A 27,854-nucleotide genomic window follows, 5' to 3' on the forward strand; every position below is an offset into this window, starting at 1 on the left:
AATCAGGCATCACTGTCGCGTCTTCAATGAACTTAATCCCAAGGTAGAGCTCGTGCATGGCTAAGCAGTCATGGGCGTAAGGAATATGTATTTTATTTTCACCTGGTTTTTCATAATTGTTCCTTTTTGTTTCTTGTAGCATCGTTGCATGCAACCAGGAGAGGAAACAACCCCTGATAGTGACAAGCGCATGAAAAAGAAGCTCGACAAGATGATTAAAGGCCTAATGCCAAAACCACCTTTTGGTAAGAGACGAGTAGGGCTTCATAACTCCTTTTCACATCTAAGATTCCAAACTGTTGAAGATGAAGATAAGGCCCAATCACGATGATACCTAACTGTTCCAGATACATTGTTGCAGATAAAACATTTTGCTATATGAGTGTACTGCGTTGAGCAAAACGTTCTATCAGCTGTCAGGACCTGTTGCAGGGAGATCACATTAAATGACTGCTTAGTTTCATCAAAAGTGCCTTTTCCTCTGAATACATCCGTTAGCGTGACGAGAGCGAGCAAGCCACTCTTCATTGTTTGCTCACGTCGTGCTAACGGATGTATTTCAGCAAACAAACCTGAAGAAGGCAATTTGTTTGTCGAAACGTTGGTAACCCAATAAAAGGTTATTTTTGGCATCGTGACTACGAGCTGTGCGACCTCTCCTTTCCATTTTAACGGATGTATTTCAGTCACAATCCTTACCTGCTGTGAGCAACATTGATCTGAGCAGCAGTCTTTTGCTGCGACTGTTTTTAGTGACCTTTTTTTTTGGGCTGCCCGTGTATTGTTTGAAATCTGCACACTTGGCTGCCTTTTCAAGTTTCGCAATAATGCAATTGCAATCAACAAAACGGCAATAGTACTGTACACAGTTCTGTATTCATGTCATGATTTATTTTCCCCTCAGTGCCTGAATATGTGTCTCCATATATTATTGATCATGAACATGGAATAGTCTACAGCCCCTCATGGAAAAGGTCAGAGACTATGGAAGAAAGGTTGAGAGAAATGAAAGCACAAAGGGAAAACCTCTCACCCACAGGTATGATCAACCAGAATTTACTAGCTAAAATCCATGTTAACCTTTGTCAGTGAGATTATTGCATTTTTGCAACAGTTAGAACTAAAACCTGTGTGACATGCCTCATCAGTATGATGTATTTTATACTTTTCAGCCTCACAGATGGTAGAATCTGGCTCATCTGGACCGCAGCCTTCTCTTGGGAGTACACCAACCTTCTTAGAGTTACTTGGTAAGAACTGATGATGGCATTGTTTCTGGACATTGGTACTAGTGTTGAAAGCATGTGAGTTCTGTTGACAGTCCTTCACTTGTTGCTGTTACCTTCTAAACAATTCTCTTCTAAAAACTTGATTTCTTCATTTGAATTGGGGAACAGCATTTTGGGAAAGCAAAGGCTTTGCATTTTTTCCAGCTGACATCTTTAGTTTCAGGTTGTAGCAAGTCTGTGTTGCCAGCCACCTCTCTGGCTTGGGTTCCTCTGACACTCTGATACAGGCAGATGGTTAAAGCTAGTGATGTGTGGGTCAGGTTTTTTCATAACCCACCCGCCCCGGGAGCCCAACCCGTCCCGCAAAACAATATATGAATCGACGACCCGCCCACCACGCAAAACACAAAACATAGTCTACCGACCGGCTTTTCAACACCCAGCAAGTCCAGTCCGTTCAATTGCTTTCGAGAGAGAGGGGACTGGGCCATTTCCCCAACAATTTACCTCTGTAGCATTTCGTTCAAAAATTTCCGATTGTTAGGCCTACTCCCACTATGGGCCCTTCGGGAGCATCGCAGCTCTAAAATTCATGTTCAATGCCATGATTGCCATCTGTTTCCAAGTCATATTGTAGTAGGCTACAGTCAACAGTAGCCTGCTAATAGGCTGCTTATTAATGAAATAATCAACGATCGTGCCCTGCGATTGTCGTTCCGCTGTGATTTAGTATTTTGAGTTTAACCATGTATAACACAATGAAATAACCAAATAAATATAGGCTACATTTCAAATGGCTTCTCGAACAGCTGAAAACGGAAGTTGGTCAGTGGATGTAGGCCATATTAAGGCTCATACATAGTCTGGATTTTCGGTGGTGAGCTGACCACTGGAGCTGAAATAACGTTGAGCGGTGGTGAGTAAAAACAGAGAGAAGGGCTGGAGCGGTGGCGGTGGTTTGCTCTTCACCGCGGCTCGTGACGTCATGTTGTAGTTCGGTGGTCACCTAACCACCGAAAAGGTATGAGCCTTTAGGCTAGGCTACTCATGTCTGATGATGTCTCTCTTTGTTTAGCCTATAAATAATCACAGAGATTGCATCGATCAGTCATATTTATTCAGTGTCCATAAGCATATGAACAAAGAGGCTGCGGTCAAAAGAAAAGCTTCCCCTTCATCCACTCTTATGAGAGGGGGCGAGATTCAGCCCCATACAGGTTCGGTTTTAAGATAGACAATTCATATTTTCAGTCCTTTATAATTGTGTACAATACATGAGAGAACATTAAACAACATTAATTACAGTGAGTGTCCTGTAGTGCTGAAAACGAATATTCCATATTCGAAAGAATATTAGGAAATCAAAAAATAAACAATAACCAAATGTAAAAATTGAAGGTTCAAATTAAAATTAAGCTTTACTTAATCATATGACGGTGCCGTGTGTAAACGAGAGCCGAGTTAAAAGTCCACAATGCGACGCGTTGTGAGCTTGTAGATTAGTTGTATTTGCCACACGACACCGGCATACAATGAAGAATAAATCGGCTGCCTCGCACTGCTCTGCCTGCCTGTTAAATTCACCGCCACCAGGGGCCGCCAAAAGTCCCAGACCGCCACCATATGTATTGTTTTTAATTTTATATATTTTTATTTTTTTCAAAAAAAAATCTAAAAGAAAAAAATATATATTTTTTTTCTTCCCGATGTTAAAAAACTCGAAAAACACGTCCTTGGCGTCGCTAGGCAGTTTTGACTTTAACTTGCTCGGTATTAGAAAGCAGTAAAAACACATTTAATCACACAATGTTACTTTGATTAACAAATGATAATGGGTCAAGGTTAAACGGTGATTCATCTGGTCGTGAAGGCACAGACAGTTTACAGTGAGACTCGACGACCGACAACACGATGTAAAAACAATGCATGGATTCTTGTTTCTCGCGTTAAAGCACTCTGACACATGTATCTTGTAGCCTACCTTAATTTGATTTAAATTAAAAACAAATGCATTGCTTTGATTATTTCCCGTTTCATGTCGAGGTAAGAACTTCTATCACAGCAGGCTCAGCACGATCGTTGGAGCGATGCGATCTGTTCCACAAATAAGTCCCGGGCTTGTATGTAAACTAAACCATACATGTACAAAAATTAGTGTATTAAGATTATTATGAATCCTTCAATTGCCTCTCTCAAAGAGCAAGAGAGAGGCAGAGAGAGAGACAGAATAGGAGAGGGAGAGAAGGTACCGGAATGCTTTTCTTTTTTGCTTTGTTTTGGGTGGGGGGGTTTGACCTGCCCTGCCCGCCCCGCGATAATTGTGCTGAAACCTTGACTCGTTGGCTCACACATCACTGGTTCAAACACATCAGAGTGGCAAGATGATACAAGCCAAAGCAGATGTGCTGTTATGAAAGAGGCTCTCTTTTTCAGTATGTGTGGGGATGACACCCTGCACAGTATCCAATTCGTTTTGAATCAGGCCAACTGCTTAAATCTGCCAGAATCCAGACTACTTGGCTGTCATCTGTCAGTTCTTTGGAAGCCACAGAAATAAAAAACAAAAATAACAGCATGCCGAGACAGAGTGTCTCTCTCCGAATGTGCGTGGGGAGGATGACTGATTTGGTGTGTAGTCCCACCTAGCCCAGAGTCCAATTATCTTGACCCAGGACCAGTATACAGTTATATAGGTGCAGGGTACTTAAAAAACGTAAAAAAATGAAGACCACAAAATGTTATAGAATTTGTACAATGTACATTCTTTGTTTTATGACAAACAAAAAGACGACAGAAGAAAAAGAACAAATAAGACTGATAAGAGGAAAAGAAAACCCTCAATCCCTCCCACTCCCACCCATACTGCTCAGTGACATTACATAAAATAGAGTAGGTGCAAGGTACATTTAGTAACAGTCCTGATCTAGACTTGGCAGCTGCCTATTTGCTATAATCAGTTAAGAGATGTTTTCTCTAGAGATGCTATTGATTTTTTTTAAACCATATATTTTTTTGTTAATACAGAAGAGCAATCTGATGAAGAATCCAGCGCTTCTGCTGCTACTAAAGTCGCTCATTCTTCTGAGGGATATCGGTCCGAAGAGAAAAGGCTACACGGTGATGGTGACCATTGCGATCTCAATCTACCCCTTGGAAAAGAGTCTTATAGTGATGTCCCAAAACAGAAAGACATGCAGAAGCCTTGGCTGTCACCTTGTAGTGATGTCCCAAAACACAAGTCAATGGCATGTTTGACACCCTCAGATGAAAGTCTTAAACAAAGCAAAAAGCCAAGAAGGACTTCAACCAAAAGTGATCAATTTCAGAAAGAAATGTTCTGTTCCCCAAAAATCCCATGCCCAGATGTCAGTGAAGGCAGTAAATGGGGTGGAAGAACAAGGCAAACACGCCTATCATTTTCTAGCCCTATTCCAGAAAATGCTAAAACCATGCAATCTCCTATAGAAAATAACGATTTGAGTTCATTGATTTGCACTTCAGTCCCATCCATCTCTGGTAAGGCTGTTGTCAATCAAGAACAAATTAAAGGAATTGTGTCGCAACCATCAAAAGTGGATCAGCAAGCAGCTAACAAACCCAGACACTCATTTTCTTTGTTACTTTCTTCCACTAAAGCAAAAACAAATCCTAGTATTACCTTAAGTTCAGTTGATCCGGATGACGACGTATTTGAAGACTATTTCTCTGTCGCTAGCCACCACCCTACACCGAACACAATTTTGCTAGGATCTTGCAAAAAGAAAAGATATTCAGAAACCACAGTGCCTGAAAAAAAGAAACAGGATAAAAGTACCAAAAAGTCCTGCCATGAGACTAACGGTGTAACCCAAAAGCTTCCTCACCAAGAGATCCAAGCGGACAGTCATGGTACCACTGTAGATTCTGTGACTGGAAATGCAAGAACATTGCCATTCATGGGCAAGGGTGAATTTTCAGCACAATCTGTCAAACGGAGAAGAACATTATCTACACAACCAAACGAAGATATCTGTTCAATAATGGCTGGTGCATCATTTGGCCAGCAGAAGAAATCCGATGTCAAAGTCCGTTCTCAAACCAGGGAATGTAAGTAGTCTGGGGAAATTAGGAAAGAACATGAATTATAATGTGCCAATTGGAAATTGATGACTTGAGTGTTTGCATAATAGTAATAGTATAATCTTGATGCAAAAGTCAACTATTACTTATAACTTTGGTTAGCAACTGTGATTTTTATTTTATTGAGATTGAACAATCTAATGAAATGTGACTAGCTTTACTAACCGTAAGTACTCTATTTAAATGATGGTAACATAGCTATGTTCACTCAGCCCACACCCCAACTCTACCCAACCTCTTCCCTAATCCCAACCTTAAACTGAGGAAATGTAGGGCTGATAGTACGTATGACTGGTCCTGAAATTATCCACATGGGCTTACCCCCTGCATCTTTGTGCTGAAACTAAAACTGATGAATAGATATTGCACCCGAACTGATTTCAGTTTATGTGCAATATATTTTTAATATTTTTTTATTCTGTTTCCCATAACATAATGAACCTCATTATATATTTGAGCTGTATATAAGATTATTATTTTTATTGTTGTGTATTAACTAAGATTTCTTGAAAGACTGGATGTGATTTTTATGGCAGATCATTTAATTTATATAAACATGAAATAAACACGTTTCTGTCTTTTTTTTAGAGTACTGAATGGTCTGATTTTCCATATAAATTACACCGGGTGCAGAACTCTATTAGATTGTTTATTAACATAGTTTTTAGCATCTGCTTGTTTCAAGTAGGTTGCTTGTGCCACTGAACGCAATACAACTTGCACCAACACATTTAAATGATGAAGGAAATCATATAAAAGGCAAGACTGCAACATGTCTGCAACAATATCTGGATTGTTCTGATTGAAGCTGTGTGTGCCACCCATGTGGTACTCCCAAGTATATGAAAACAAATGCTTAGAAGCACTGTTTATATCTTTATGGGACCTCCATAAACAATAATACACAGTGCACCTGCTGTGTGTTTACTTGGCATTGTTTCCAATTTTTCAGTTGTAGGTGGAGGAACTGAACATGCTGTTGTAGCTGGTCGCACTGACAGCATTTCTGAAAACATACAGAAAACACGGGTGAAAAGTGTTGAAGGTGACAAAGGAAACAAGGTAATATATTACTACATTATATGGTTATGGTGTCTTAATTTATTACACAATTTGGAAGGTAAAACCTGTGTTTTCAAATGGAAGATGGTTACAGCCGGCCATGCCCATGGGTGCTTTTGTATTACTTTAAAAAAGAAATCATTCTAATTAAACCTGGATTTCCTTTTTTCAACTGCATTTAGTCAACTTTTACTGCAGATAATTAGTTTCCATACCACATTTTTTTTTTTTTATCTTAATGAGCGATTTTCTGAAACCATATTTGCTGTTTTCTGTGATGAAAAACAGTGAGAACGCTAATCCTTGGTTTATGAGTGGAATACCATGATGCAGACAATGCAATTGCGCATGATCAAATTCACCTGTAACCATAACTTAATACATTTAAAATCACAGTAAATACACTGTAAAATTCTGATGTTTCGGTTTTAGATTAAGCATGACATGGTTTTACCTTTTCTCTGTCATACAGACTTTGTATTGGGGCTATTGTAGAAAGTCCTCTGTGTAATTCTGCTACTTTAATGCAATGTTTGTCTAAAACATACATATTTGTGGTATTTTCAGCTGGTTGCACGTTGGGTTCTTTCATTGTAATGCTCTCTTGGTTTCCTTTCTGTCATCAACAACATCCACATCATTGCTTGTGAAATGCACCTGGGCTCAGTTTGTTTTTGTTGTATTTCCTAACCTCAGCAAAAGTTTCTTAGCTTACTAGTATGCTTCTTCTGAATCTTTTGTGATGACACCTGTGCATATTCATTTTATTTTTATTTTTTTCACAGTTTTGTTTATTCAAGATTTCAGGGTATACAGTAAATCAAATAATATGACAATATACCGGTATGTGACACACCCATACAGAACATACCAAAAAGATAACATGTACATATAAATGTCATGACCACCATATGCAAAATATTGTGGAAGGATAAAAGAAAAGGAAATTGTATAGTCCTATGCTAACAGGGAAGTGACACTGATAGTTACAAACCACATAATAACCTGAATCAAGTTTTGAAACAAAAACAAGACAAACGTGTGACAAGACACAACATGGCATGGTCATTGGTCACCCCTCCAAAACATAATGGACGTGGCAGTGCACCCACACATGGTTCCTAATAATAAATATACTGAACAACCCAGCTGCATCGAAATTTATGTCTAGCAAGCTCAGATTCAGGTTTAAACTCATTCAATCTGGAATAGTTTGGAACTGCAAGTCATTTACCAGTGCGAGGAAGGGGCCCCGTGTGTCTTCAAATTTGGATACCGAGCCTCTAAAAAAATAAAGTGGAGTACATCTCTAATCCAGTGAAGATGGGTTGGGGAGCAGAGGACTTCCATTTCATCAGAATTAGACGCCTAGCTAAGAGAGTGGTAAAGGCCACCAAATGAGCTTTGTATTTTGGCAGTAGTAGAGTAGGGGGAGAAATTCAGAAAATAGCCGTCATTACATTTGGTTCAAATGGTATCCCAACACTCCTTGACATAGTGTCAAAGATCTCAGTCCAATATCTACGTAAAGAAGGGCATGACCAAAACATGTATATACAGTACGTGGCAGGGCCGAATGACACCTATCACACAGGATTTAAAATGATCAGTAAAGGGAGCACACAAGAGATTGAACCCTGAAGTTCAGCTAATTAGGTATAATGTTATAACTTACAGTATATTTTGTGATTCAGAAGAGGGTGAATGAGCTGAATTATGGATATATTGAATGTCAATGTTTATACACTGTCACACTCCCCTGACCTTCAGGTAATTTGCAACCCATAGGGACCACCCGCATCAGTTATGTGACACATACATGATTACATTACAATATACTTTACATGATTACATTTATTTACAATATACTTTACATAATCAAACAAAGAATGTGATACAAGCATACCATACAAAATGCATAGTTAAGTTACAACAACCCAATACAAAATCCTGTAATTAACTAGTCATGTATCACAGTTTTCTCATAAGATTGATTGATCAAACTAACACAAACACATCTTCTGTTCCATTAATCTGAAGGAATTGCATATCCTTCCAGCCAGATTGAAAATATGCAGCAAAAGCCATTTGAACTGTCCAAATATATTTGATCAGCAAATGCATAACATTGCATGAATAGAATCATGTTGGTGTGTGGAGAACCCCAAGCGATCGAGGAGGCTGCGTCATACACTAAAGAATTTCCTCCATTTGTGCTCGGAGGCCATGCTACAGTTCACACCGACTCTTTGTCTGGCATTTTGTGCAACTCATTCTTCAATGCTTGCCTTGTGTTGTTGCCAGAACACGACCACTGTTTAGGATAAGCCCAAATACCCCTTTGTGGAACCTCCAAAGGAGCAGGCCATATTATCAGATGTTTAGCTTTTATTGTGCAAATATGAAATTAGCTTATTTTCTGGCCTCATTTTAGCATTCCCCTGGTGTTGGAAGGCTCCATGACAGGAAAGAGCCGGTGGCCCTGTCTGTAACCGCGGTGTTCAGGTGCTAATGATGGTCAGTTGTTGTATTGTGGCCAAAGTGCAAGAGATGGATGGACCATAGTCACCAGAAATTCAAACTTACAGTTCCGTTTCAATAGCCCTGAACATGTTTTTCTCTGCCTGTGGCCTTGGAGTTTCATTTCCTCTCTGGTCTGCAAGCAAACAGCTGTGAATCCCCGTACTTCTCCATGATATGCCTATATAAAGTGTGTGTGTATATATATATATATATATATTGCCAAGAGCTTTATTTGTTTACAATTGTATACTGAATTGCACAGAATGCGCAAACAACACTTTTCTCAACTCCAATTCAGGGTTTTATTTATGCTTTGTCAATGCAAATCAAATGTCTGTTGTGCGACAAAGATTTGAGCTTTGAATAGTCTTTTTTTAGAAGGAAGAGCTGCCTGGAAACATGTTATTTAAATACTGTATGTGAATGATTTATTATCTGATTCCTATTTCTCCTTCAGCTCAAAGCCAGACTTTTACGTGTGGTGGTCAGTAACTGCTCCTTGTGTCACATACTGAATGAGGATAGTGATCTATTTCCAAACCTATCACATAGTTTAGTGTATCAATGAAACCATCAGGATCACAAATTGAGTGTCCTAATTACTTTAAATTGAAAGTTTGGGAGTGAAATTGTTTGAGAAATTGTGTTTTGTCATGCATTTCTTCTTTTTAATAGGGCGTGTATGTGACTTTCTTACAGACTATGAGAACGTTGGTCATGACAAGTCTGTCAACTGAGTAAGTATGTCAGACATTTACATTATTTACCCAGTAACACCTTTTGCCGTATAATTTGGTTTTGGAATGAATCTTTCTCTCTCTCCGTCCATTTAATGACTCCTGTAGTCAGCAGAGCACAGTAATTCAGGTGGTTAAAGCTCTTGGAAGGTTCACGATCGTGGACCAGGTATGTGAGAGTACAACCCATGTGGTGTCCGGACGTCCACGACGCACCGTAAATGTTCTTCTAGGCATTGCCCGTGGCTGCTGGATTCTGTCTTTTGAATGGGTATGTAGCTCATTTAGGTAGCTAAATAATCTCACCGAACCCTTGCTTTGTGTTTGGTTCGGACTGAAAACATGGTTAATACATTTTTACTTTCCCCTCGATAGATTCTGTGGTGTTTGGAGAAAAGACAGTGGGTTCCAGAGGAGCCATATGAACTCAAGGACAGTTTCCCAGCAGCAACTGTGAGTACCAGTATGAGTTTCCATAATGCAAACATGCAACACCGGGAAACAACATTAACATTAAAAGCATCTGTGACATTTTAGATTCTAGCTATATATTGAGCATTGTTTGGCTATTGAAAAATAGCATATATACAAGCTCATAGTTTGTAGATCTGCTATTTTTTAAAACAATTGAAAAAATATATATATATTTTTAAAGCGAACATTTTTAATAAATGTAAAGGTATATATACTCCATTATGTTATCTATTTCTAAAGGTGTCCTGCAGAAAGCTTAAGGTGCATGCAGAGTCATAAACATCGAACCATCAGTTTAAAAAATGGGATTCACACACTGCTCCAAACGCCAGATTTATTCCAATATTTTGACTCAAGTCTTCATCAGAGCTAATACAGTAATAATATACAGTAGGCTCCGATGAAGCCTTGATTAATGAAAATGTTCAACTGTACTGTAATAAATCTGGATTTTGGAGCATTTAATTAAGTGTGCAAGTCCTATTTTCCAATCGATTACCAAAGGGCCATCTTCAGTAGAGTCGATGTTGGTTATACCACCTCCGCCTTTATCCCAAAGTGTTGTCTTATCTTCCATGGTCTTTACTGGTGTCAGTCAATCTTTTAATTTAAATAGTGTTCATTCCAGCTTCAAAATTAATTAATTTTAAGTTCCCACTCAATTAATCAATAAAATAAATATATGTGTATATGTGCAACAAAATAGGTAATATCCGTGCTGCAGTTCATATAAATAATTTATTTCTTCAACATTATTGCTTACATTCTTTGTTTTCACTCATGTTCCTGCTTAAGGCTAGACTACTAAAGGCTAGAATGCCAAAGCCAGAAGGATGTCGGTCGGAAACCTGCTAATTTTTATTGCCAGTCATTCATTTTCACAGTGTTTTTCTTGAGCATCCTGTGTGAAATGTGGATGTTGCCGTTTCCTGCACTCGTCAATCATGAATCACTATCCTCTCCAGTGTCTGTTCCGGAGACATGAGGTCTTCATACACATAAATGCCATCACATTTCCCCTTTGAAATTCCATTTACTATAGTTCCTTTGTGGTTAAACAAAGTATTTTGTTGAGTCCCCAAGGCCCTTTATTATACCCGAAATTTAAATGAAAGCATTTTGGAATTCACGTGACGTAAGCCACACGATTCCCGTCCCCTCTTCCGCCCTGCCTGTTGTCTGTCCAATGCAATATTTCACAAGCCAAGGTCTGTAGTGGTGATGCTTTGAGCAGCTATAGCCATTTGTGTTGACAATGTGACAACATTGTTAGGCAGACAAAGCCATTCATAATTATGCTAGCAAATTCTTCAATTTGCAATTGTCTGATCTGTGAGCGGCGCTAGTATGCGTGTCTAACCCCTTTGAGTTCAATGAGTTGTGGCGGTTTGTTTTAAGATGTTTATGCAAATTTGGACTCTGAGAAGAAGCGTTGAATTATAAGGAGTCTCACTGGCCCCAACAGTTGTTAGGATATGTGCTGAAACACGTTGGCATTGATGATTTTAGGATTTGGATTAGGCCAGTACCAATATTTCACTTAAATGTAGTTGTATGGCTCTGTTGAACTCAGAATTAATTTAAAACTGCAGAAATGTGGTGGCAAAGGTATATTGGAGGAAGAAATAGAGTCCGCAGCACTGGTAGGTAATACTTGGCTCCACTGGTTTATTGATTCAACGTTTCGATCACTGGGATCTTCTTCATTCTTAAAGAAGATCCCAGTGATCGAAACGTTGAATCACTGGGATCTTCTTCATTCCTGAAGAAGATCCCAGTGATCGAAACGTTGAATCACTGGGATCTTCTTCATTCCTAAAGAAGATCCCAGTGATCGAAACGTTGAATCACTGGGATCTTCTTCATTCCTAAAGAAGATCCCAGTGATCGAAACGTTGAATCACTGGGATCTTCTTCATTCCTAAAGAAGATCCCAGTGATCGAAACGTTGAATCACTGGGATCTTCTTCATTCCTAAAGAAGATCCCAGTGATCGAAACGTTGAGTTTTTCCTACCCGTGCTGCGGACTCTATTTCTTCCTCTTGTATTGCCATTCGTCCAGCACCTGGGCCAGAGTGGATGTGCATGCTCTATTACCTTTGGCAAAGGTATATTGACCTTACATAAATATAATAAAAACAGTGGGAAAACAGAATTTCTCTTTTGGAGAAACGAAGTGTGTACAGTCTGTATAATTAGCCTAAATTCATTTGTGATTCTATTTAGCTAGATGTGTGTAGATGGTTACCATTCAAGGAGACGTATTTCAGTAATATTACATGTCTCAAATCAATATGTTATTTGCTATCATTAAATATTAACCCAATAATCAACATATAAATAAAACTTAATTATATACATCCTCTCTGAGATAAAAAATATTTGACTTTAATAATTAGCAGTTGAGACGAATAACCATCTAAGTCTATACTAATTATCCATAATTTTTAAATCATGGAAGTGGTCAGGACAGCCTTTTGCGGGGGGGCTCAGAATAAATAATGGACTTAGATGGTTATTCGTCTCAACTGCTCAATTGTTTACGTTGAATTTTTCATTTATAGAATTTTATCACATACTCTTATCCAAAGCAACTCACAGTAAGCATTTTAAGCCGATTCATTGCGTTTTATGGCCTAAGTGCACTATTATTGCAAGTTGTACCATAGTTCCTTTTACTTTCAGTGTGGTAGGCAAATCTTCCACTTACATCTCCCTGTGGTTAGTCTAACTTGTTATTACACATTATAGCTGCTACACTTCCAGTTTTCTATTGATATCCACATTACCACCCTGTGTGGTATGTTTTCACAAGTTCATTGCTTCATTGTTTAACTCGCCATCTGGCTCGAAATTGAAAACAATAAGACTCACAATTGTTCGAGTTCCTTTCCACGTGAACTTTTTTCGTTTTTTAGGAATATTGTTTTTCTAGTGCTTTGATTGTCTTGGCAGCGCCATTTTTGTTGTCGTGTCTGCTACTGCCTGTGATGGAATGCCTTCTCACTCCGTGTACACAAGGGGGGACAGTTGAGGACGTTTAGAAGTCTGCTGGTCTGATCATCATTGTAGTAGACTTCAGTGAGTAGCCAGAGCCTTTCCAGTAGTACCATTTGATTCCATTGAAGCGATTTGAGTTCTGGCCTTGTTGGAAAAACATTCCGTTCAAATTGGATGGACCGCAGGCATCAAACCACCATCCTATGGTCGGAAAGGAACAAAGGAGTCAGATCTTATGTAGTCGTAGTCCTCAACATGTGTACAGAATTCAAGTCAGGTGCACTGAACAGAAGGGGGTGCACTTTGTACGTCACCAGCGGAAATTGCTGATCTACATGTCCACAAGGCATTGCATTGAAAGCTTGTAGAGCTCTTCTTTTTTGCTAAATGTTTGCCTTTTTTGACAGATGTTTGCCTATATGCCCAGAATAGGGATGCTAGGGTTCAGGCGGTTAAAGTCTTAACGAGGACATTATGTGGATCGATCAGGATCTGGATCCACATAGAAACGGCATTCCTCCAAATGTGAATCTTCATGTGACCACCAGCATGTAATGTAATCAGCAATCTATGACGTATCTACTATGTATGACTCCAAATTTGGGCAAGGATTCAGTGCAATCACAAGTGGGGGCACTCTGGGATTTACTGGCAGTGTGCATACAACATTTGACACTGATTAAAATAAATGCAATTCCTTGCAAACAATAGAGTGAATAACACACAAAACAACGCATTATTATGGGTCCAGCATGTTCCCTTATGGGTCAATTGTTTTTCAGAGTTAAATTAACAGTCAGATTATGGTATGGATGGATAGGGTTCCAGGAACGGATAATGGACGGACTCTTCTGAGAGAGACCCCTCATGAACGTCAAGCTGACATTGACCCCATTGCAGAAGGATCCAATGTCTGGCAGCATAGTTACTCACAGAGGCATGGATAGGAGGACTTTTATAAAGCTCTAAAGGGGGGGGGGGGACTTTGTTCCCAGGCTATTAATGTCAGACATTGCAAAGGCTGAATTCCCCAATGAGCTGATCAGTGATTAACTCTGAGCTAATTGTACTTTTTGACCCAACAGCAGAAATGCAGGAGCCCCTTGAAAGTACTTGAAGATTTCTTGGGGAAGTGCCAACCTTAGAATGGGAGTTAGTTTGTCCCTTTCCTGATGCAGTGAGCACCTTTACAAGATTACAGTTACACCCACATTGATGTGAACATTCGATTTACCTGAACATATTTAGGGTTAATTGTGAGCATACGTTTTTCACTTGTAATGTACCTAACCGGTGCATCTAAGTGACAATGACGTGAATCTGACTCTTACCTCCTGATGTCAGCTGTGAACATTTGCAAACACATTTGTCATTGTCTGCATCCTTTGTGCTGAAATCATTTCCTGGCTGGCCAAGGCTGCTTATTTTGCCTGCTGTTCCACTGTAGCTTTTAAGGTGTATCCTGTAGGATGAAAAGGGAGAATGGAGGTACATCACATAGTGCCGCATAATGAGCATGTAGATCGGTTGTTTGCGTTATTTGTCATACAATGACGTATATACAGTAGGGCTCACTGTACTAGCAGCATGGATGCTCTGAAAGAGTAGCCACTAGCTAGACGTTTTCAGAGCCAAGTTCTGGTCAAATTGTAGTCGAATAAGGCTGAACGTTTGGGCCTGGGCCGTGGCTCAGTGGTCCAGGCACCTTGGCTGGTAATCCAGTCTGGCAGTGTGCCTCGGGTTCGACTCCCGATCCCGACGACTGCAGTACTTAGTTCAGACTAGTCATTGGTCCGACAAACGACAACCTACCTCAAACCCTAACCATAACCGCAAGCACGGGAGTAGCGCATGTCCGACATTACTGCATGTCACCCCCCCCATCTCTCTCCCCATTTCCTGTCAGCCCACTTTGTATCTATCCCTCTACAAAAATAATGAAAATAAATAAAGGATGAAAGTTTGAAACCTTGCCCAAATATTGAGTCATAAGTCATAGATATGTCATACACCAGTGGTTCTCAAACGTTTGGTCCGGGGACCCCAGGGGTCCTTGACGGGGATCCAGGGCGTCCCTAGCTCAATGTTTGATAGGAAGCAAATGGAACTCCCAAGAGTGTAGAAATGGAACCAAATGGACCCTTACAGGTCAATTTGGTTCCATTTGTACTTTCTTGCAGTTAAATGAACACAGAGGATTTTACACTGTAGATTGGGGTCCTGTGGCCTAATGCATATCAAACTTGGGGTCCTTGAAATCAGAAGGGTTGAGAATCACAGTTATCTGTGAATATTTTCAAAATGTTTCCAAAACGAACTCCTCACAACTTGATCGACTTGAATATTGGGCATATATGTCCCTATGGTCAACTTGTGCGCAATCTGGGAAAAGAATCAGAGATAATAGGGTTATAAGGTATTGTTTAACATTAAAGTCAACGAGGGGGGATATTTTTAACTGACGGACGGACAATTTCCGGTTTAGCAACGGAGACGGTGATAGATAGTCTCAAACTGAATCAATAGAAATCAATAAAAGACGAGAATCTCGTCTTTGGCACAGTGAACAAAGTGATTAAAGACGAGAAATCTCTTCTTTGGCACAGTTTTTGCATAATTTGGTATCTGATGGGGCAGTCAGAGCTGTAATCTTTTGTCACACGATTTACACATATCTTTACAGTGACTTCCTTGTGTTAAAGATACCTTTTCAAAACATTGCAGTCACCTTATTCTTTTGCACGAATCATATTGGTGCAGTTATGTGCAAAAATGCAACCTACCTGTAATGTTGTGCTTCACTGTCGAGAAAGAAATGTTCGTATTGTGAGAATCCAGAGTTTCCTTCCCAATCCATCAGCTGGATTCTCAGTCTGTATGGTTGTTGATTTGTCAATTTGGAGGTAAATTCATTTCCTAACCAGTATTCACCTGAAGGTTCTCCAAACCCCTATTAGAGAGCATAAAACCAATGTCATTAAACTTTAATGGAATTTATACAACAGTTCGTGTCGAGGAAGCAAAGCAATCTGATTGGTTAAAACGGCTTCTAGCCGTTCCTTAAACCAGCGCAAAGGAACACCTACTCAAAACAAATATTTCAGCTCTGTTTTTCTGCCAGAGAGCAGCAGACTGGGTGGCTAGGCTAGCTGGTTTCTTGGGACATTTGTAGTCTACATCTGTCAATAACAAAATACGACCATTAGTGTTGTGGTAAACTGTATAATTGCAGCGGTGGCCGAACGGTTTGCGGAGCGGTCTTGTTATCGGACGGTCGCCAGTTCGAATCCCCGGACCGGCACGTTCAAATTACCACCGCTGAAGTGCCCTTGAGCAAGGCATTGAACCCCTACCATGAAATGTTCTATGAGCAGGGTCTGGCTGTAAACAAGCATCTCGAGCTTAGTCCATTCACCCTGGGTAAACAAAGAACTTTGCTTTGCTTTGCAATATTACACTCGAGGGTGTTCTTTATCGTCATTAATGCACTTTACTTTTCGGAACTCCTGTACGCCTACAGCACCACAGGCGTGCATTAATGACGATAAAGAACACTATCTATTTTTTCTAGTTTTGAGTGACACTAGTATGGCGAATTAGGGCATTAATTAAAAAAATATATATAAAAAGTTAAAATATGGATACGAGAGGTTTCTGCCCGACAGCAACGTTCTGTGTGTTGTGATGAAAATGGCCTCTGCATCGTACAGTATATCAGAATAGTAACACAAGCTAGGCGGTATTTGTTTTGTTGGGAAGGAATTTAATCTTGATAGCTTACCGTTTTGTATTCTTTCCACGTACGGTGAAAGTCAACACGTCCGTCAAACCTTTTCTGTAGTATTGTCCATCCACCTCCCTCGGTCTCCATATCACAGGAGGCCTTTACAAAAGAGATACAGGGCAGGCCTCTTCAGTTATTGACTTAATGAATGCATGGTCATTTAAAATTTGGCAGTGCAGTCTCAGTTTTGTTTGTCTCAAACAGATGTCCCGCTACCGTAAAGGGTTTGAGTTCCAAGTTGTAATCACTGAAAAGTATCTAAGGAGATCACTCTTCAAGCTCAAGCATCCACCACATTAACCAAAGGCTGAGGACATTTTAATTTAACCAGACTTAAAGAAAGACTGATTTATTTATTGTTTGTGTGTGCCAGACAGACATTACAGCTCCTCCCTTTGTCCTCTTTCAACCGATTGCTTATTAACAGTTTTCTTCATGCATTTAATGATGTTCTGTACAAACAGTGATCACCTTAACTTCCTGGGTAGTGTTGGGTAGAGTGAGTGCGTAGACACCACTTTCAGTGTTTCCAGACTTGAAGACAGCAGCACAGTCCATGTATGTAGTCGGTGTGTCCTGCATCATGGACGGTTTGGTTTCTGCAAAACAAGCAATTCACATAACTGAACACTACAAGTGTGCATATGTATTAGTATGTGTGTGTGCGTGTGCGCACGAGCGCACACACACACACACACACACACGGACCAATCCAGGGTCACAACTCGAGTAAAAAAATAATTTTCTTTTCCTACATTTAAAAAAAAAAATATATATATATATATATTCCAAAATATACTGTATATATTTTTAAAACAAATAATTATATAAATTTTAAAACAAACAAATCTAAGAAATTCCATAATAAAATAATTAAGAAGTAGAGAAAATGGCTGATCTTCAACGCTTGCAACGCGGCACGAAGCAACACGTTGTGTGCTTGTAGATCTGTTATTTTCACTAGTTTGGGTCCCATGCAGGCAAACGTCAAATTTCTCTTTTGGGTCTCGACCTGAAAAGTTTGGGAACCACTGCCCCAGAGGGTTCATATTGCACAAGCATTTCCAACATGTATTTGGGCCCAGAACCAGAGTGTTGTCTTTAGACATGCGTCACAATATTAAAATCAACATCTCGATGACTGTGATAGCCAGTGTAAGGATTTTAGAACTGGTGTAATGTGGTAGTCGACTCTAGTCTACACAATACATGATATGATAATTGAAAAGTAATCTGGACCTACTTGTACCTCCGGGCGAGGGGGGAGATATCTTGCTGATGAGGCTGTTGACAGTGTCCAGTAGCTCCTGTTGCTGGCGGTGCAGCACAGTGTTGTTGGAGGAGACACGCAGTAGCTGCTCCTCCAGTTCCACTATGATGGCTGTCTGCCTCTGGATGAGGCTCTGAAGCTGTTCCTTCTCCTCTCGCAGCGTCTTCAGCTCCACCTGTCTCTGCTCCTCCATCTCCCCTACTCTCTTCTCCAGGAAGCTGATGAGAAACGAGGGTACGAGTTCAACAACTGCCGTAGCCTTTACTGTATTGTATGCTGAACAGAATCATCATTGTAGGAACCTAATGATCCTCAGAATTGGTTTTCTCGTTTGAAGATTCCCTTACCTGTTCTTGTCATTCAGCTTTCTTATTTCACTTGTTTGGACAATCAGTTGTTTTTCCAACTTGTTTGTTGACAAGGAGTTCTCAAGAAGTTGGCGCTCAAGTCTTGTACTATGATTTATTACCTAGAGATAAAAGGAGCAGTTTTGAGAAACTAGGCTAGGCTATTTCTCACAGTTTGGGAACTTTTTCAGATCATAGTGATTTTTTTGAATTGCTGAGAGCCATTTAAAGGGTAAACATTTTGTACTATCAAGTCAAATACTTGGCAGAAGCCTAAAGAAGAACTTAAGATATTTAGGGGTTGGAGTTGGGTTTCCCACAAGAACAGAATATGCCCTTAAGCTAAACTTACAACCATAGTATGAAAAAAATGAAAGCCTGGTCTCTTCTGGATAGAAAAAAAAATCACTGTTTTATTCAAGTGCTTCTGACTGTGACACTTCTCCATTTTCTTATGCATACTATGCAATTTTATTATGCATATATGTTATACAATCAGAACAATACCATGGTTCACTGCAATTTACCGGGTTCAGCTACAGTTCATAGTATACAAAATGTTAAGTCATATTAAATGAAGTTTTGTTTTATCCTTTTTGTAGAAATTAGCAAGACTCTTCATCAATACTGTTTGCAAATCTTGAAGTGTCTACTCCAATTATCTTCCATGCTAGCAAGAACTGTAGTGTGTTCTCAAGGTGCGTCTCTCTCCTGCCTCCTGCTCTCTGTGCTTTATGCCCTGTGACTATCGGCATAAAGCACCACAACACTAATATAATGGCCTAACCCATTATAAAGAATATTTTTGAATTGGATGAATAGTTGTTCCATTAGGCGAGCAAGTTCAACCTACTATGACCCAAGCTCTGTTTGTAGTTTCCATCACACATCATCTAAAGACTACAATGAGCATAGTCCATAGCTAGTTGGAAAAACAAAATCTGTTTTCATGACAGGAAAAAGCAGAACAATCAAATTCCAATAAAGCATAAAGTGTACATTGGAAAGTGGGCAGGGGTAGGGTTAGAGGCACTGTGCACAGAAAAACAATTCTCAGTGTTAATTTATCCATTTGTAAATCTGAGTGTACCAATGGAACCAGATATACCCTTCATTACGGGTCCATTTGTAGACTCTGAGTGAAATGAACACTCAGGATTTTGCCGTGCACACGTATTTCCGCAGACAGATGTATTGAACCACACTGCTGGGTCGAGGACCTTGTCTCTGATTTCCCAGTTTGGAGGAACTGAACTCAGCAAAAAGCATATGTTGTTTACGTGAATCCTACGCTGCGTGTCTCTTAACAGAGCTGTTGATGCCTTTGAACAGACGGATGTCTGATTGTGACAAACTGATAGACCCCTTTCTGTGGGAATACAATTGTGCTAATAACAGGAAATGCTGTGCAGTTGGCTCACATAAGGTCAGTGACGTTGTGAAGCCAAAACAACACACTGGCACAGGAGGGTTGTGTGCGTACGTGTGTGTGCGTGTGTGTGTGTGTGTGTGTCATGATTTCATGTTCTACACCTAGGATGAAGCTTCAGTATTTTATGGAGTAGGGCAGTAGGCCACAGTATTACTTTAGTGTTGTTTCTCAAATATGAACGAATACAATAATTCCAAACCAACTATTGCATTCTCACATTCTGTGTGTAATTAATTTTGTGCAGAATTTGACACGTATCTTAAAACCCAATTTGTGCCCAGGATATCTCCAGACGTCTTTATAATAATGTCCTGTGGTGCACAAAGATGTCTGGAGACGTCTTTGAAAAATAATAATATATATATATATATGGTTTTTTTTAATCGTCCAAAAAAGGCTGGGTACTCTACTATGGGTATATTTTGTGTCCAAAAATCATCCAAATAACATGGGGCACTCCACGTCACTATTCTGAAAGAATACAAGGGCACACAATGTGTATTATACTTTAATTTGTGTGACATCTACTGTCTGTGATAGTGGATGATTTTGTATGTGTGGATGTTGACAGTGGATGTTTTTTTGTGTTCCAAGCAAGGTAAAGTCTGAAAAGTGTACAGTAGGTACAGTATAGGATGATTTTTGTCATAATATATTATATGGTAAATGGTGCATTTATATAGCACCTTTATCCAAGGCGCTTTACATAGATTGTGCATTACATTCACCCATTCACACACGCATTCATACACTGATGGCAGCGGAAACCATGCAAGGCACGTAACCAGCACATCAGGTGCAATTAGGGGTTCAGAGTCTTGCTCAAGGGCACTTCGACACTAACTCTGGGGGAGCCGGGTTTGAACTGGCAACCTTGCGGTTACCATCCGGCCACTCTACCCCTGAGCCACTCTACCCCTGAGCCCTGAGATATTCTTACAATCTTACCTGTGCCTCCACATTTGTTAGTTTCCGTGTTTGCTCTGCAGTTTGACTCAGCAGGTTCGTTCCTATTTGGATCATCGCAGCTGTGTGGTTGTGTACAGCATTCTGTTGGATCTGGACCATCTCTTGCTTCATGCTGTCTTGTATGTAGTTCTCCAGCTGCCGTTAGGATGGATGAAGAGGGGGTTAGCATGAGTCAGTCTTTTTGTAAGTGTTTGGACTATTTTTAGAAATGTAATTATTAGCCTTCCTTTTATCTTTTCAGGGAAACTGTGCTGAATAGTACAGTAACACAGATAAACAGGCCTGAGGACCACTGTCTGAGGACAGTCTTCTAAGCAGCTTCACTGGAGCATATACCTGTGCAGTATATATGGTACTCTATATACTGTATATTGTACTGTAGGTATTTAAAGCATTGATTGCTCCAGGCCACTAATGGAAGATGTTTATATAGCACGCTTAAAGCAAACATTGAAAGTCCATAGACTTGGCTGCCACATGATGTCACGAGCCAGACAAAAACAATGTAGGTCCGGTATTGTTGCGTGCAGCTTTGTCGAGGAGCGTGCCTTTTTGTAGTGATTGGCCATTTGCAATATCTGAAGTGCTGCTTGCAGCATTGTCGAGAACCAAGTACTGATCCCAGTGAATCAATTCCTTATTTTTACCAGCTGCTGTGTAAGCACAGCTGAGCTGGTCTATGTTCTATGACTTTGGCTTTCACGCCCACTTGCACCTATCTTTCTCATTAGCTGCTGTGATGACGACCAATCGTCCTGATTGGCTGCCTCGTCTCTAGGCAACCAGACACTTTTTGCCTCTAGCCGACCTCTCAGCCATGGGATGCTAGTGTAGCATTTCGCGGAAGTGGAGCTGAGCCCTATTGGCCGCTATGATATCGGGGCGGAAGCGAGAGTAAATCCACCTTATAATATGGCCAAAACCAGCTAGAGGCTTGGGAACTGAAGGTGCGTTCAAACTTGAAGATATTTGTTTCCACTGTCGCTTCACTTTGGTCGCGCAGGTCAGAGTTGGTAAAAAGAGAAAAGAAAAAGAAAGTCCCCCTTCGCTCCATCTCACTCTTGCATGACCGGGTGGTCATGCAAGATCTGTAGCTGAGCTGTCTTCCCTCTCCCTCGAGTGGTGGATTATATTATTGATATAATAGATATAAAAGTACTAATGTAATTTAACATTGGGGGTATAACCATATGGAGTCACTCGTTACATTTTGTGGTCTCGAAACACAAGCACACAGCGCAACGCGTTGTGAGCTTGTAGATTGGCTATTAGGCTACTGGGAAAGCGTGTGCGTCACAGTGCATGTGTTGAGTTCACGATAACGCACGTAACGTTGTGGCTGCTAATTCCCCGGTCCGGGTGGACCCTAACTCTATGGGGTGGACTGGGACTCGAAAAACCCTGTTGGAAAAGCCTATTTGTCTTTTTTAATGGATAAAAAATAAAAATAGCGCATTTTTGAGTGGTGCAACCACTCCCTTACGGAGTTATGTGTGTGGCTGGCTGGGTGGGTGGGTGCCTGCCTGGCTGCCTGCCTGGCTGGCTGGGTATGAGCACGAAAACAGCATGGTGGTTTTTCACCACCTGTGCGCAACCTAACACACACACAAACACACCACACACGCACATATACTGGAGCTCCCCCCCACCCCACCCCCGGGGACCCCCACATGGTAACTCTGTCATTTCTCTACCGTTTCGGACGTGGGGCGGCTCGCCGGAACTGGGCCACCAAACAACAGACAGCTGTGCGTGAGGTGCGATATATCATGGTTTGGAGAATGTCCTACCTGAGAGTGTATAAATAAAACCAAATGGACCCATACGAGTCCATTTGCACAGTCTCAGAGTTTATTCTTATATAAAGGTGTCCTTTGGTTCCATTCGTAGTAGGCTACAAATGTGTCCAAATTGGATGTATGTAAACAATGGAAAGGGCAAACGCATTCCCATGAATGACACATACAGACACAGATAGCCCCACACACAAAAACAGAAGCCATAATGCCTCCTCCGCCATCAAAGAACAGATTCATTCGTCCAAAGCAAAATTCTTAGTTGGTCCTTTGGTTCCATTTGTAGTAGGCTACACTCTCAGAGTTACAGAGTCACCTGGACAGATCCTGTTGTTGTTTCCACACACACATACACAAATACACACAGACACAGATATTTACATTTCATAGCACAATTCTGCAGATATAATAAGGCAGCTGGTAATTAATTGATGTGCATGAATTCTTGTTTACTAATAGTGTTTCTTAGATGCTATATCTATGTCCAATTGAAAAGGGTAGTTGAAAATACGTAATTTGTGTTGTCAAAGCATAACTTATGCACTTTTCCCTTTTACGATAATCCATCTTATGTTAATAACAGGGTTTTTCTCTTGGTGGCACTCAGCACCTACTGATGGTGCATGAATTCAGCACACATGCCTAGCAGGGGAAACCATGAATAGAGGTATTTGCCATATTGGATGGTTGGTGACAGATCTGGCTCTTTATCTATGCTTTGTAACTATTGGATATGAAATGCGACACCAAGGAACTGTGATCACACGTTATTGAGAGCAAGGTCAAGAACTTCTCAGTGGTTGGTCTGACACTGTATTCATTTATTTTTGTGAGCTACTTTTGAGTCGGTGTTTAAATAAATGTTTTCTGTTCTCTACTTTATTCCTTAGTTTAGGTCTTTTCTAAAACAGAAGTCTTGTTGCTGTAGTGCTCCCATTCCTCTTTTGTCAAACCTAGAATTCTCATGAGAGGTGGAAGTGGACAGAATTATCCCATGGCAACCCAGACTTTTTAAAAGTGTTTACATAGTAATGTTGAAGCGTCTAAAAATTGAGGCAGGAAGTTCATTTGCATGTGGTTGTTTGCCATAGGGGTCAAAAGAGGAAAAGTAGTAGAGACTATTTTTTCCCATCACTGTATACTCATTGACTATACCATATATACAGTACACATACACACACACATGCGTGTGCGTGTGCGTGTGTATATATATATATATATGAGAGAGAGGAAAGAGAGCTAGAATATGATCTATATAGAACATATTTGTCTCCATCTAGCTAACAGTTTTGCCAGATTTAGAGTGAGACCAATCATTAAGTTATTTCCTGCATTGTGTTCCTGAGTGGCAATCAGGTCCTACAGCTTGTCAACAGGATGGAAGTGATGAGGGACGAGTCACATCCTCTATGAAGGCCTGACTTTATGCAAGTGCAAATGAGTGTCTGTGGAATGTTTTGATCTGTACAAAACTTGTATAATTAGCTCAGTGCAGTTGTTTTGTCATCTGTCACTAAAGCAAACATAAATAGCTTATATTGTCTTTCTGTAGTCATGAATGACTTCTGTAATTAGTGTTAATTTTGTTTGTCTTCCTCAACTGACCTCCGATTTGTTTGTATACGCACAGAAGCGCGTCAAAGGTGGAAGTGTGTGTCATCTGAATTGCTGGCAAGAGGACATTCCATTGATGGCCACCAGTGATCTAATCAGTTGTTTACTCCTCCTGGCTCGAAGTGTTCTGTGAAGAATGCTTGTTTGTGTTGGTTATTCACACGAAAGCGTGCTGACCACTTGACACATTGTTTTAGTGTCACGACAACATATCATCGCTGTCGCGAGGAAATCTAGAACCTGCATTCCAATGCAACCAATATAGTTATTATTTATTCACAAGCTCTTGATTTAATGATAAAATATTCATAAATGGAAAGACGTAACCACGTTCAACCTGGCATCCCTATTTTAGGCATATAGGCGAGAAGTTTCAAAACAATTGAAGGTGGAAAAAAAGGAAAATTTGTAGATCTACAAGCTCACAATGTGATGTGTTCAAACTTGGCATATTAAATTGAGAATAGCTTTATTTATTTTTCTTTAAAGCACCGTCTTTGAAGAAAAATAAATGCAAGGTCAAGATTTAGCCCATATTTTGTGGGTGTAGCATCTCTCTGTGAGTGCATTTCTAACCGCTTACATAGATTTTACCATCTACTGGCTGCAAGTCTGCAACGGTTCACAGTTTGGCACCCCAGTGGTTCAATGTTAGAGGTTGAGGTTGAGGAAGCCTCAGGTCTTAAACAGACATTTCTTACACCTGTGTTTTCCCTAGCCTTCAGTGTAATTGATTCTCTGATGATTAAACCAAGTCACTACTACTAAACTACTACATAGAGCAATCTTCCCTGCTTTGTTTCTCAGTCAGGTTTCACACTACTGTATTATTTTGCCTTTTCTATTTACTGTGCTGTAAACAGCCGACTTGAACCTGGTTACCCCAACACACACCTGACCTATGCACATTACCTGCATCTCTCTTGATATTGTATTGGCTTCAATGTCATACTGTAGGTCTGAATAGAGAGTCAATCAGGTAGCCAGAGATTTAAATATTATTATTTTCCCATTTCAAATAGTAAGTGTTTTTGTATTTCTGTATGTTTGTGGTTACTGGAGGAATAGTTGTATCCAGAGCACGTGGAGCATGTCAAAACCTAGCACCTGCTGACCTTTCTTGTGGGGTGTTGTTAGAGAGATGGTAGTTGTGTGTAAGTTGTTCTGGTCTTGTCACGGCTCATCTAGTTTAGTTAATTAATCAGACTCTAGAGGTGGTAGAGCTTCAAGTAATGCCCCGGCTGCAGTGAAAGGAAAGCACACATCCCCCATGCATGTGGACACCTGTGTCGAGGCTTTGTCCCTCCTTAATGTCCCCCATGCATGTGGACACCTGTGTCGAGGCTTTGTCCCTCCTTAATGTCCCCCATGCATGTGGACACCTGTGTCGAGGCTTTGTCCCTCCTTAATGTCCCCCATGCATGTGGACACCTGTGTCGAGGCTTTGTCCCTCCTTAATGCCTCATTTAGACTCAGTCGCACGGCGGTGTCACTTGCCAACAAGAACTGATCTTCAAGCTGACCGTGACACGTTGGTTAGCTTGAAGATCTGTTCTTTTCAAGTTACCACAGGCACAACTGTGACAATGCTTCTAATTTAAAGGAAGACTGGAAGAGCAGCCAAATACACTTAAACATATACATGCATTAAAACCAACATTTCGACAGCATTGACTTCATCAGCGTTTTCACATAACCCTCTTTTTTTCTTAATTGAGCTTTTAATTTATGGTCAAGCCGTTTTTATTTTGGATGAGCCTTTGTTGATTTTAGATGATTTGGTGAATACTTTGGTACTTGGGTAACAGTCATGGAGCCACCCATGACTTCCATTGATTCAGGAATAGAGATTAAGGTTTACTGACAGTTAAAATAAGTGTTAAATATCCATATATTCTGATAGTACTCATTGCTGTATAGAGTGTCCGTTCAGTAACGATGTCTCTTCGGCACTTTTTTTAAACAGAAAAGGCATTTTCAGTTTGGGATACCAATCTTATCAGGAATGGTTAGAGAACTCGGTCAGTATACCTGTAAACCTGTTGCATCGCGACACGTGTCTGACGTTATAAATCGGCTATTTTCACATTGTTTTTGTATAATGGCATTTCCAGAATGGGGATCGTTATTAATCAATAGTTTTGATCAAATTATCTATTTAACAATTATTTTTTATAATCGTTTAAATAGATTAGTTCGATTAACTGTTGCACACCTGGATTGTCCTGTAGTTGGAGGTGAGACAGGACCGTTTATGTTTACCTTGAGAAGCCACTGTGTGTTGTTCTCCATGATGTTCTCCAGCTGCTCCAGTCTCTGTACTGACTCTTCATACTCTGCTGGGTCATCCTTCTGGACTAGGCTGTTGTCAGTTTGGCACATTTCTGGCTCAGGCAACAGGAAGGTGTAGCTGCATGGTCCGTTTTGGATCTGATATTGTCTCTTACCCGCAGTGGTGGCTGAAGTCTTATATCCTGTCACCAGCAGCAGGCACAATCTCAAAACCAGTAAGCCAACATTCAGCATTTTCATATGAAAAATGTTTTACCAAAATAGAAAAAAGGCTCAAATTTAAATCCTTTTACACAGTAGTTTTGATGTAGAATTGATTTGACTTCTTATCCCAACAATATTCATACACTCCTCTTCAAGTTCCTCAGCTTCTTTCTTAGTAGCACTCAGGATGAAGTCATCAGCGACTAGTAGTAGTGTGTCATTCCAGCAGGTCACTGGGCCCAAACTGCATGTGCTCTCTTTTCATCAAGCCCCTTGCGTCTTCTTTGAGCTGCTTTTGACCCCTCTGATTGGCTAGCTGTGTGTGATGGAACCACCCCCCTTTCCCTGTGGCCAGTCCCTGTGAATTACAGCTCGGAACAGTATTGTGGGAGACTCCTACTAGATTCCCCTTCACGCACCAGCACACATGGGAGCAGATGCACAACATGCCCCCCCCCCCCCCCCCCCTCCGTATCCTCTTGTAACGCCTCAGAGAACAGGCTCCTTAAACAGGTCATTGAGAGAGAGATACAGGATAAGCACCACAATGCATGTTGGTTCTTCACTGTCCGAAACGCTCCTCAGGATGCAGCTGTCCACTTCAAGCAACATCTGTGATGGGATTGTCCATTCAAGCCGAAGCCGTAAGCTCCGTAAACCTTGCTTTAACTGCAACAAAGGCACAGATGTACTTAAGTGAAAACTTAAGGTTGAGGCTTCTTCTCTCTGATGTCATCCAGCGGACTTGCTGAAGTGGTTGAAGAAACCTTTTTTTTTCTGTATCCAAAAATGAAATCACAATGTAGACATTATTAATTATTAGCCCCTTAGATAGCACATTATGTAGACTTAGATAGTATTTTAAACAGACTTATAGCTTGTTACGTAGACAGCTCTAGAATTGCACTTTATGTAGTCATAGCACTTTATAGTACACATGTATAATATATTATATAGTATAGTATGTATAGTTAACATAGATACTCCACTGTTACGTTCTT

General features: G+C 40.4%; 2 protein-coding genes across 2 annotated transcripts in view; one reads left to right on the forward strand and one right to left on the reverse strand.

Moving 5' to 3' along the window:
* The window catches only part of mcph1 (microcephalin 1), a 40,095-nt gene that overhangs the window by 6,037 nt on the left and 6,204 nt on the right, over positions 1-27,854 (forward strand). The window contains exons 7-14 of the mRNA XM_079512715.1: positions 140-245; positions 905-1,039; positions 1,173-1,250; positions 4,254-5,315; positions 6,301-6,410; positions 9,633-9,670; positions 9,779-9,941; positions 10,046-10,123. Coding sequence (XP_079368841.1) covers positions 140-245; positions 905-1,039; positions 1,173-1,250; positions 4,254-5,315; positions 6,301-6,410; positions 9,633-9,670; positions 9,779-9,941; positions 10,046-10,123 — 1,770 coding nt within the window. The remainder of the gene's footprint in view (positions 1-139; positions 246-904; positions 1,040-1,172; positions 1,251-4,253; positions 5,316-6,300; positions 6,411-9,632; positions 9,671-9,778; positions 9,942-10,045; positions 10,124-27,854) is intronic.
* Positions 12,872-26,889, reverse strand: angpt2a (angiopoietin 2a; the record flags this gene model as incomplete). The annotated part of the gene is made up of 9 exons (XM_079512716.1): positions 12,872-13,346; positions 14,477-14,607; positions 15,929-16,095; positions 16,927-17,028; positions 17,401-17,528; positions 18,179-18,417; positions 18,547-18,668; positions 20,927-21,082; positions 26,620-26,889. The coding sequence occupies 9 exons, from the start codon at positions 26,887-26,889 to the stop codon at positions 13,186-13,188; spliced, it is 1,476 nt and encodes a 491-aa protein (XP_079368842.1). The 3' UTR covers positions 12,872-13,185.

This window comes from Electrona antarctica (genome assembly GCF_951216825.1).
Source record: "Electrona antarctica genome assembly, chromosome: 10".
In the NCBI taxonomy this organism is placed as follows: domain Eukaryota; kingdom Metazoa; phylum Chordata; class Actinopteri; order Myctophiformes; family Myctophidae; genus Electrona; species Electrona antarctica.